Source organism: Phyllostomus hastatus, unplaced genomic scaffold (genome assembly GCF_019186645.2).
Source record: "Phyllostomus hastatus isolate PE091 unplaced genomic scaffold, TTU_PhHast_1.1 phas_scaffold_317, whole genome shotgun sequence".
NCBI lineage: Eukaryota > Metazoa > Chordata > Mammalia > Chiroptera > Phyllostomidae > Phyllostomus > Phyllostomus hastatus.
In genome coordinates this window covers 6,001,733-6,013,923 of record NW_025334023.1, presented here as the reverse complement: position 1 = coordinate 6,013,923, position 12,191 = coordinate 6,001,733, and the positions used below count along the sequence as shown (strand labels likewise).

Genomic DNA, 12,191 nt, shown 5'->3' with positions numbered 1-12,191 from the left:
TCCTCTCCTGGTAGAATCTGTAAGCATATAATGAATGGTTGCTAAATAAATATTTGTTGTATTGAAAGAATGAATAAATGAACAAATGAATGGAAAGAGTGAAATGGAGAGACAGTGAAGAGTTAAGGCAAAGGATTCTGGACCTGGGTTTATAGCCCAGCTCTGTAATTTACACTCCTTGTGACCTTGAATGAGTTACTTAATTTTTGTGTACCTTCTTTTCCCCCATATTTAAAGTGGAACTAATAATAGTATTTACTTTGGAAGGGGACTAAATGAGTTAATGTATGTGTAAAGCACTTAGAAAAATACATGACACAATAAGCTCTATTTAGGTGCTAGGTGCTGCTGCTGCTAATGTTTTTATTTTTTTCCTGATGATTCAGAACCCCTAGGCACCTTTAGTATCGAGAATAATGTTACCTTCACACATTTAAGTTGGCTGCGAACTTTGACTATTAAGATAATGTTCAGGTCTTAAAAGACATTCAATTTGTTTTGGATTTTTTGGTTTTACAGGGGTCTATGGAGCAAGTCAGTTCTCATTTCTTGGAGCAGACACTTGACAAGAAGCTGATGTCAGACCTGAGGGTAACTTAAATTCTTTGTTGTCTAAGCTGGGTTTCTGTAACTAACATCAATGTAACAACATATGCCAAGTTGATGTTGATTTAACTTTGCAGCCCATGCGTTTGTTAAATTAGTGTGGGGTGATTAGATTACATTTTAATTTAAAATCTTAGTAACTTGAACCAAATTACAAGTTACTTCATTAAATTTTAAGTTATTGTAATGAAATACTTTGCACAAGTTGTGTTTTACAAAGAAGAGCCAGTATTAATTTTCTGTTTGTTGGAAATTACAAAGGTCTGGTCTTATTTTTTGGATTGTTACATCTTAGGACTTCTTTCCAGTGGCAATTCCCATAGAGGAGTGAGTCAATTTTTCCTTGCCCTGTAACAAAATGCCTCTTATGGAATGCCTTTAACCTTTTACTGTAATAGTTTTCTGATATAGTTGCCAGGATAAAATATGAGTCTGAGAATATGATATGTACATTTACTGTCAATATCTTAATTTTTAAATTATAAAACCAATAATAAAAACATACATAACTTTGATAAGTAGAAGGAGAAGGGAAAAAATGTACCCACTTTGCCATTCCTCTAATACAATGACTTTTGCCATTTTGATGTATTTCCCTCCAGCTCTTTTTGTTTTGTATGTGTTAAATATTGTATGCAGATAGTTTTATAATCTATGTTTTGGTTTTGTAGTCTGCTTTTTACATTTGCCCCTATATCATATGCTTTTTTCCCATATTGCCAACTTTATACTTAGCATTTTTACTGACTTCATAATATTCTGTTAAGGAGATTTGCTATCATTTTTTAGCTCTTTATTATACATTTTGATTCTCCTCATTTTTCCATCTGAATAAATTACATAAAGAATATGATCTTTGTGCATATTAGATCTTTTCTTCTTTTGAGTTATTTGGTAAGATAAGATACATTCTAAGGAATAGTTGAGAAGTTGCTATGAAATACTGCCATATGATATTCCTGAAGGGCATGCCTTCATTTGAGGTAGGTGACTGATGAAGTGTTCTGTGTGTATACCTGGATTGAAGTGTGAAGAAGGATATTCTCATGGTGAATAGTGAGGGATTGGTGGTCCTCAGACATGTCACAAGGTACAAACTGTACTGCTGGGTCTGACCCACATCCTGTAGGCTCAGGTGCTGTAATTCATCAGTGCCTTTCAGACAGCCACAAGGATGTGGATTCTCACCAAGAAGAATGTTCATAAGAAATAGATGTATGAAGTGCTCATTTATGAGGAGTCGTAACTCTCAAGTGGACTGAATGTTTACTTTAGCTAACCAGTATATTTCCCATTAGGCATTCTGTGCAGAAAATGAATTTACTAGAAGGGTACTTGGGAGCACAGTGCTGCTCAAATAGAGTACAGGGTTGTCAAATAGAAACTTAGTTCTAATGGGACTGAAAACAGTTCTTCTGTAGGACCAGTGTATTACCTGCCCAGGACGGTCCTTGGAGGGACACTGCAGTCATTTACCTCTCTGGTTCTTCCTTTCCTGTGTTGTCGTTGCAAACATGAGCACCTGTCTGATCAACACATGCTTTCACTATCTTTAATAAGGTTATGATCCCTAATAAGGTTACTGTCCGCAGTCTTTGGTTTTTAAGTTGAATTTGCATTTCTCTGCTCTGATCTATTGAGTTTATTATTTTTTTGGAAGTTTAATGCTGAGAGAGCAATCTTATGTCCTGCCGCCCCCTGTCCTCAGGGTGCATCTTGTTGTTCCTTCTGAACCTCCTGCAAGCAGTAATTGTTGTTGTCCTCTGCAGAGGAAACGCACTGCACATGAGCGTGCCAAGGAGCTTTACAGTTCAGGGGAGTTTTCCAGCGGCAGGAAGTGGGGAGATGATGCTCCCAAGGAAGAAATAGACACAGGGGCTGTGAACTTGATCGAGTCAGGAGCTTGTGGAGCCTTTGTTCATGGATTGGAAGATGAAATGTATGGTAAGTATGACTGCATAAGTACAATGCCCTTTATTGAGTGACTGCTGCCTGTGAGGGGTTGTACTGATGGATATATACACATTGTCTCATTTAGTCTTCAGAGTCACAGATGTACCTTCTATTATTTTAATTTTTACGAACAGGTGGGGTTGAGGTGATATATAATAGAGTGGTTAAGAGCATGGACTTTGAGTTCAGTCAATCTAGGTTCAAATTGCAACATTTTAATAAAACAAGCCTGATAGTGAGCATTTCTGAATAGTGAGAATTAAATGAGATTATATATACATGAAACACTTGGCATAGTACATGGCCCGTATGGTAAGCACTTAATATATTGGTAGTAAAAATGGATATTATTGATACTTATAACAATATTAACTTGTTATTAGTCACCCCACTAGTATGAAATAGAAGCAAGATTTAAACCCAGGTATGTCTGACCTCAAAGCCTTTGTATGACTAACAGAGACTGTTACAACTTCATTTTTGAAAGATATTTTCACTGGCAATTGAATTCTAGATTAATAGGATTGTTTTGGGGGGGGTTGGTTTATTTGTTTTGTTTTTTAGTCTTTTTTTTTTAAAGATTTTATTTATTTATTTTTAGAGAGGGAAGGGAGGGAGAGAGAAACATCAATGTGTGGTTGCTGGGGGTTATGGCCTGCAACCCAGGCATGTACCCTGGCTGGGAATCGAACCTGGGACACTTTGGTTCCCAGCCTGTTCTCAATCCACTGAGCTACGCCAGCCAGGGCTTGTTTTTTAGTCTTTTAAAGGTATCTCATAGTTTTTCAATTGTATTATTTCTGTTGGGAAGTGTGCTGTCATTTAAAAAAGCATTTTTGTTCTTGTGTACATGATATGTCTTTTCTAGATGCTTTTAAGGTTTTCTTAGTATCACTGGTTTTAAATGATTTAATTCTGATGTGTCTTGGTGTAGTTTTCTTTATGTTTCATATGCTTGAAATTTGTTGAGCTTCTTGGAACTATGGAAGGTCTTTGGTCAGTATTTCTTTGAATAGTTTTCTGGCCCCATGCTCCAATTACACGTGTATTAGGTTACCAAGGCTGTCCTGCAGTTGACTGGTGCTCTGTTTTCTCTTTTTGTCCCAGTCTTTTTTCTCTTTGTTTCATTTTGGATATTTATTGCTTTGTCTTGGAGTTAACTAATCTTTTTTTCTGCAATGTCTAAGCTGCTGTTAATCCCATTCAATGTATTTTCATCTCAGACATAGTAGTTTTTCATCCCTAGAAATTCTATGAGAACTCGGGTTTGTTTAGTAATACCATCCACATATCTACATAATATGGTTTTATACATACTCTCTGCATTCTCTAGGTTTGTCAACAGGGAGTGCTTTTACAATAACTGTCCTAATGTTCTTGTCTACTAGGTCTATTATATGTGTGATTTCTGGGTTGGTTTTGGTTGATTGATTTTTTCTTCATTATGGATTATATTTTCCTGCTTCCGTGTATGCCTGTTAATTTTCAATTGGATGCTAACCATTGTGAAAATTACTTTATTGGAGGCACAACATAGTCATATTACTATACATATTCTTGGGCTTTGTTCTGGGATGCAGTTATTTCAGGTTCAGACCCAAGCAACTAGGGCTTATTTTTGTCCACTACTGAAACAGACTCTCCTGAAAAAACAATTGTAGACCGTGTGTGTGCTCTGGAGATTTTTCCCTCTAATCCTGGTGAGTGGTTCTTTCTCAGACCGTGGATTGTTTCTTCACAGATCAGAACTCAGCCTTCAGCTTGAGGAGGACCCTCTCTAGATCTCTCAAGCTCACTGTCTCTGTGCAGCTCTCTCCTTTCTGGTGCTTTGCCCTGTGATTTCTAGCCACATGGGCCTTTCCAGACCCTCAGCTCTATCTTCTCAACTAAGGAGACCGCAACCTGGAAACTCTCTCCAGACAATAAACTGGTATAATTGTAGAACTCACCTCCTTTATTTCCCTTCTCTCAGTGATCACTACCCTTTATTGCCTGGTGCCTAATGTTTGAATACTGTTGTTTCATATGTTTTATATCTGTTTTCAGTTGTTTCATACAGAAAGATAAATCTGGCCCCTGTTACAACATCTTAGCCAGCAATAGAAGTCTCACAAAGCTCTTTTGATATGATGGTGTCCACCTGATGTAGATCACAGAATGTCATGTCAGCGTTGTGAGATGACTGACTGATTGCAGTCTCCTCATTTTCAGTGACCTGAGGAGTCACTGTTGATTGCCCCCATTTTATAGTAAATTTGTGTCAGAGAATTAGAACTTAGGCCTTTAAAATGCCTATAAAAATTACCCCACAATAGGATTGCTTCTTACAAGGGCAAGAAAATTATGTTTAAAAGACAGTACTCTATTAGTAGGTATAAGAATTGGGTTATTCTATACAATTTGCTGTAATGTTTTTTTGTATATGTAAAAATTAGTTAAAGCTATTGATACTTCTGCTTTTTGTTCCCTATGAACTTGATAAATGAATATAATTAAAATATTAGATAAGTTCAGTTATTAAAACTTGTTTTATCTTAAGGAACTGGAATCTATTTTGTTTCTACTAACATTTTTGCTTTGTTTAGTTTCTTTTTAAGTATATAATTTCTATTACATATTTTTTTCCATTAACATTTAGTCCTCTTATACCCTGTTCCCAACTTGCTTTAGTTTCTGTGGTTGAATTTTGTCACTCTTAATGTTTATGTGGTTTAGTTCAACAGTTTTCAGTTTGTCACTAAGGTGTAATTAAAGGAACTGTGGAAAGTAAGTAGATTATTTCATTTACTGTAGTCTGGAGTATCACCTATACTTTTAATCCTCTAGTTACATTTCCTCTCACTTCTGGGCCTTTGTACATGTGGTTCCTCTGCCTACAAAGGTCTTTTCCTCTCTTTTGGCCCAACAGCTCCTTCAGGCATTATTTTAGGCATCACTTGTTCCAGAAAACTACTTCTGGAAAACTACTCCTGTTGAGTGGGTTTTTGTGCCTCCTCTGCATTTTCTTACATCCCTGTGCTTTTCCATAATCCCATTCATCGTGCTGTAGTGCAATTAGTTATTTTTGCAGGTAGGCTCTGAGAGAAGTCTTATTCTTGTTGGTCTTTGTAACTTAAGTATCGAGCACAAAGCTAATGAGTAGCAAAGCCAGGATCTCATTACACATGTTAAGACACCAGAGGAACAGTGTCCCCCCCCAACACACACACACACACACACACACACACACACACAGCAAATTCCTTTTCTCTGCTGTGGACCCTTAAGGAGACTGTAATATACTTTCAACATCCCAAAAAGTCCAGTAGAAATTCTTAATTTACCTGCTTGTGGGCAAGCAGTACATGGCAAAGTAAAACACCAAGTTTCTTTGTTTCCGTTTGGAATGTTGCCATCTCAGGTCCTAAGGATTATCTCATGCTGACTGGAGTTTCTCTGTGAGTCTTTTGATAGAGTTACAAGAGTTACACGTGAATCCGTGTGGTAAAATAGATAAAGCCCTAAGAAGAAAAGCCAGCAGTTAACACATTCTGGTCCATTTCTCCCTTCGGGTCCATTTGTAATTAGCAATTTCATATTTAAATTATATTATTGTGAAGTGGAGCAGATTCTTCCCTTCTGATTAAAAGGAGGAATTCATAACTACCAGAAAAACCTGAGTCATCTCCTTTTAATGTCGTAACTCTGCTTTCAAAATATCTTTAAAAATGTTTTACACAAAACAAATTATATTAGTGAGTTTTAACAATTTCATTGTTTTTCTTTTCTTTTTTGAAACTATACATTGTGTTGCAGAACCATGGGGGAACCATTGGAACAAAATGAGCAATTATAAAAGTCTTGTGAGCACTATCTGTAGTGTACTCATCTCCCGTCTGTGCCCCAGCATTTAGCACAGGGCCTGCCTGTTGTGTAGCACATGCTCAGGAAACATCGTTGATGAGTGAACCAAGGGCTTTCTAGATTCATCACTTCACTACTAAGCATGCAGAGAGGTAGAAGACATGCCTCTGTGTTCGAGGTGTTTTTAAGACCTTGCTGTAGCTAATATTTATTGAGCTCTTAGCATATGGCAAGCAGCATGCTATATGCTTTACTTACAATGTCATTTAGTCATCCTAAATTACTGCTCTGTAAGGAAATGAATATCATCTCCTTTCAACAGGTGAGAAAATGGAGGCGCTAGGAAGTTAAGTTACTTATTCAAATCACCTGCAAGTTTGTGGCGGGATTACTCTTCACAATTCACTGTGGAACCTCTATCATTCCAGGGCATGTACCCTTAACTGCTGTGTGATGCTAGTCTGTGTAATCAGCAGACCTGGGTTCTAGTGTTATCTCTGCTCTTCCTTACTTGGAGGCAATTAATGCACTTTGCTGAAGCTTATATCTAAAATGAAAATCATGATATCTAGCCTGTTTTACTCTTAATAATAGTATTTAAAAACTGCCTTTTTTAAAAAAGAAAGTACTTCCCTGTGGTTGTAATACCGAGATAAGAATTAATTTTCAAGAAAGTCAATTAATGGAGACAGAAGTATGACTCGATCACTTGTCTCCAGAGTCAGGGTCTAAACCTTAACCTCTGTGACGTTAAAAATCTTGTTTGTAAGTTAGTGAAGGTGGAAGCTGAACCTGTGGGCATGGAGGGGAGTCTTTCAGACAGAGTTCACACAGTGAGAGGAGTAGAGAGCAAGAGACAAACCTGAATGTGAAGGAATTCTTCTTGGATTTTTTCCCACGGCTCTTAACTTGATGCGGTTTTATTTGTCTTTTTTTGTCTAGAGGTCCGCATTGCTGCTGTGGAGGCGCTCTGCATGCTGGCCCAGTCCTCACCCTCTTTTGCTGAGAAGTGCCTTGATTTTCTGGTGGACATGTTTAATGATGAAATTGAGGAAGTACGCCTGCAGTCCATACATACCATGAGGAAAATCTCTAACAACATCACCCTCCGAGAGGATCAGCTGGACACTGTCCTGGCCGTGTTAGAGGTGAGTGTTCACAGTTTGTTACTCATTTCTTCATCAATACCTGCTGGATACCACTTACTTACTTACTTACCTGTTTGTTTGTTTATTTACTTTATTTAAACCAGGCATTGTGCTAGGTTTTGGTGACACAGGAGTATACAGGCAGCACTGTCTGCCTTTTGATCACACAGCTCCACCAACATGGTGGGGAAGGTTAAACAGGATGACTAGGAAAGGACAGGGTGCCCTGGGATTGCAGAGAGTATCTAACCTGAATTGTCAAGGCCAGGTGGGGAGGTAGAGAAGAAGGAAGAAGTGTAGCGGACACTTAAAGGACGAGCAGGACTTAATGAGGCATCTTCTCAGGAGGGAGTGGCACTGATGGGAGAGTGCAGCAGTACCGAACGGAAGAGGTAAGGATCCGGGGGTAAGAATGAGTGTGCTCTATTCAAGGAATTAAAAGGAATTTATTGTAATTGTAGCAGAGTTGAAGAGATGGAGGAGAGGAGGGAAGCGGCTATAGATAAGACAGGGACTAAATAATAATTCTTCTTAGCCTTTGATTTCTTTCTTCTAGTGAATCATAGGATGCTATAGCAGGAAGGGATCTGAGGGGTCAGTTCATTCAACCCTGGAGTTTTACAGTGAGAAAAAGTAATTTATTTGATGTCACAGGAGCTAGTAAGTGCCTGTGCTACATTATAAACACAGATTTGCCTCCCAGGCTGTTGTTTTGAATTATTTTTCTGAAGTGTCTGGATTTTATTTGCGAGTACTCAAGCTTTTTGGAATGTTAGTAAGTGAGATTTGGCCTCTGGTTTCCTTTTGTTGTTGTTGCTTGTTTTTCAGATATTGTGAAAGGGATAACAACTGGATGTTTAGTCATTAGCACTTGTTACAGATTTCTGCTACATACTTCAGAAAACAGACTGGGTGCTTTGATTGTGAAGTTCTCTCAGTTCCTTAGCACTTTTATTAAGATTTTTCTTGAGTTATCTCACATGGGTTAATAGCACTTCTCTGTATTTCTTAATACCCTGTGTGTGTGTTCAGCTTGTTTAATTCTTTATACTACAAGACTGTTAGCTTCTCAAGGGGATAAGCCTTAGTTGTCAGGGAAATGCAAATTATGTCACAGTGTGATATTAAAAACCAAAAAGAAGAAACCCTGACAGTACTGAGCACTGTGAGGATAGGGTGGAACTGGCACTCTGATACACTGCTGATGGGAATGCAAAATGGTAGAGCCACTTTGGAAACCAGTGACAGTTTCTTATAAAGTTAAACATACACTTACCATGTGATCCCACAGTCCCACTCTGTTTACTAAGGAGAATTGAAAAACCTCTATGCAAATGTTTATTGCAGTTTCAGTTATCATAGACCCAAACGGGAAACATGACAAACTCCTTCAGTTGAAGGGGTAAATAAACTGTGGTATATCTATTCAATAATAGAAAGGAATGAGCTGTTGATACTCAATAACACTATGGATGAATCTCAGATGCATTATGCTAAGTGAAAGTAGCTAGACTCAAGAAACAGCATACTCTAGGATTCCATTTATATGATGTTTTGGAAAAGACAAAACTGAAGCAGAAAATACATCAGTGGTTGCCAGAACCTGGGGGTAATGGGTAGATTACCAAGGGACACCAGGGAAGTTTGGATGATGGAAGTGTTTTATATCTTGATTGCGAGGGTAGTTACATAACTATATGTATTGTTAAACTCACAGAAGTGTACACTAAAGGATAAATTTTACAGAATGTAATTTATATGTCAGTAAATCTGACTCTAAAAAATACTTTGTAGGTCCCATTTTCCACTAAAAGGAACCAAAATTTTTAAGAGAAATGGCTGATTCCAGGTCTGGCATAGGAAATGTAATTAGATGAGGATGTACCACGTCATTATACAAAAAGAAAATATTACCTGTCAAAGACCTCTAGGGTCTTATTAAAAAGACCCAGTAGGCAACTTCAGTATCTTCATATTGGCCAAAAGTGAAACACATCATTAGGGATTATAACTTCAAATATGTTTAAATTCATCAGTGGTTACTGACATCACACAAAGAAATAGACATCATATAGTTCCTGAGGGAAGTAAACAGTATTACCTCTGAAGCATTACCTATAAAAAATATTGAACCTGAATCTAGCAGGCCTCCAAATCTAACTACCCTCACCGGTACAGGGGAGAAATTGTAAGGGAAAAATAAAAAATGAGATGTAAAGGGATTTTAATATTTTATTTTTTATTTTCAGAGAGTGGGGAAAAGAGGGAGAAAGAGAGGGGGAGAAACATCGGTTTGAGAGAACATTGGTTGGTTGCCTTCCATATGTACCCAGGGGGGCTGAAACTGCAATCAGGCATGTGCCCTGACTGGAATTGAACCAGCAACCTTTTACTTTTTGGGATGATGCCCAAGCAACTGAGACACAGTGACCAGGGCTGTAAAGGGATTTTACATATTAAAAAATACTTAAGGGACTTATTACCCAGTCGTAGCATGTGGACCATAATCAGAGCCTGATTAGAACAAAAACTGTTTGAGTCAACTGGAGAAATTGGAGTACTGACTACATATTTAAAATTAAGGAATTATTAATTTTTTGGTATAGTATTGGTTTAGTGTTCTATTTAAAATAATTATTTTTTAAAAGACATATTTATGAAAATATTTACCAGAGAAATGTTACGATTTCTGTGACAGCCTGTAAAATAACCTAGAGGAGTCAGTAAAGGCATAGATGAAACAAGGTTGGTTAGAGTTAATTGTTGAAACGGGGGGATTTATTGTCTCTGCTTTTATCTATGTTTCAAATAGTCTATATTAAAAAATTGAAGAACTGGAAAAATGCTATGGAGATATTAAATAAGAGTAGAACTGATGTGTCCATGACTTTAGTATTAAGAAGATTTGGTGACCTTTTCTAATCCTTTTAGTGAGGTTAGCAGTTGTTGGGGAGGGAAGAGGCCTCTTCCCAGACCTCATCTCGTACTGCTCTCTTGTATTTACTCTGCTCTAGCTACATGGGCTTTCTTGCTATTTTTCAAATACACTTCCACCCCATGGCCGTTATGTGTGCTGTTCCCTTTGATTATCTGGTGTAAAATACCCAACCTAACCCAGCACTCCTTCCCTTAACCTGCTTTGTAGTTTCTTCATAATACTTAACACTATGTGACCATTAACACTACCTGACCTATGAGGTCTGTCTAGAAAAAGTTCAGTCATTGTAAACATAATGAGAAAGGTGTGCAGCAACGTTGATGTAACCTGGCAGCCACGGAGAGTGGACTGGAATGTGCGTGCGTGAACCATGTTGACTTCAGTATATTAGTCAGTGGGGACAGTAGACGCTGTTGAGTGAGCATGTGTACTGTGTGACCATCGCCTTCAAAATGACTGAGTGAGAAGAGCAGCAAATCTGCATCAGATTTTGCAGTAAGCTTGAACATTCCTCCGCGGAAACTATTCAGATGATTCAGAAGGCTGAAGCTATGGGCAACTGGTGACTGGTAGTTTCATCACGACAACATGCCCTCATGAATCATGTGCAGAGTTTTATGGTGAAACATCAAATCACCCAGTTGACTCAGTTCCCCTATAGACCAGATTTGGCACCCTGTAACTTCTGGCTTTTCCCCAAACTAAAATCACCTTTGAAAGGAAAGAGATTTCAGACCAGTGGTGAGATTCAGGAAAATATGACAGGGCACATTGATGGCAATTGGGAGAACTGTGTGAGGTCCCGAGGTGCTACTTTGAAGAGGATTGAAGTGTCATTGTCCTAGGTATAGTGTTTCTTGTATCTTGTATCTTCTTCAGCAAATGTCTTTGCTTTTCATATTACATGGATGGATACCTTCTGGGCAGACCTTGTATAATATATATTTAGTCATTTTTGTCTTTGCACTAGAATGAAGTTTCTGAGAGCAGGGATTTGATTTTAATTACTGCTGCATCTCTAACACTTGGTGCATAGGAGGAGCTTGATAAATGTTTGTTTACTAAGTGCAAAAAAATAAATGTTGAATGTGTAAACAAATGAACAAATGAATGAATTCTTCAAACTTCAGTTCATCTGTCACCTCTGTCTTAACTACCAGCACCTCTTTTCCCCCAAAATTGACTTTTTATCCTTGGTAACTTGTACATTCCTCCGTAACAACTAATCCACAGCGGCTGCTATTATTATCATTGTCATCTTTTTTTTTTTTAAGGATTCATCCAGAGATATTAGAGAGGCCCTTCATGAACTTTTGTGCTGTACTAATGTTTCAACCAAAGAAGGAATTCATCTTGCACTGGTGGAGCTGCTGAAAAATTTAACCAAGTACCCTACTGACAGGGACTCCATATGGAAGTAAGGGCCTTTTTGCTGATTTGCTCACTGAGTCAAATAATGTGTTAAATGTATGGTGTTGACATTTTCATTGGATCATCTTATTCAAATTAACTGAACTCTCAGGGGTGTGAATCCTAAGTGGAATACTGTATTTTAGATTATTATTATTTTTGTCCATTTGTCTACCTAGCAGATATATGCCTGCCAACTACTCTGTGTGCCAAGCCCTGTGGTATGTGTGGGGGGTGCAGGGATGAGCTGTTAGATTTCCTTTGTCTCCTGTGGGGTGTTAATCGTCGCTTTG

General features: G+C 37.9%; 1 protein-coding gene across 1 annotated transcript in view; it reads left to right on the top strand.

Annotated features, from left to right (window-relative positions):
* The window catches only part of INTS4 (integrator complex subunit 4), a 118,342-nt gene that overhangs the window by 65,173 nt on the left and 40,978 nt on the right, over positions 1 to 12,191 (top strand). The window contains exons 10-13 of the mRNA XM_045818356.1: positions 520 to 591; positions 2,376 to 2,550; positions 7,345 to 7,550; positions 11,763 to 11,905. Of these exons, the coding sequence (XP_045674312.1) occupies positions 520 to 591; positions 2,376 to 2,550; positions 7,345 to 7,550; positions 11,763 to 11,905 (596 nt within the window). The remainder of the gene's footprint in view (positions 1 to 519; positions 592 to 2,375; positions 2,551 to 7,344; positions 7,551 to 11,762; positions 11,906 to 12,191) is intronic.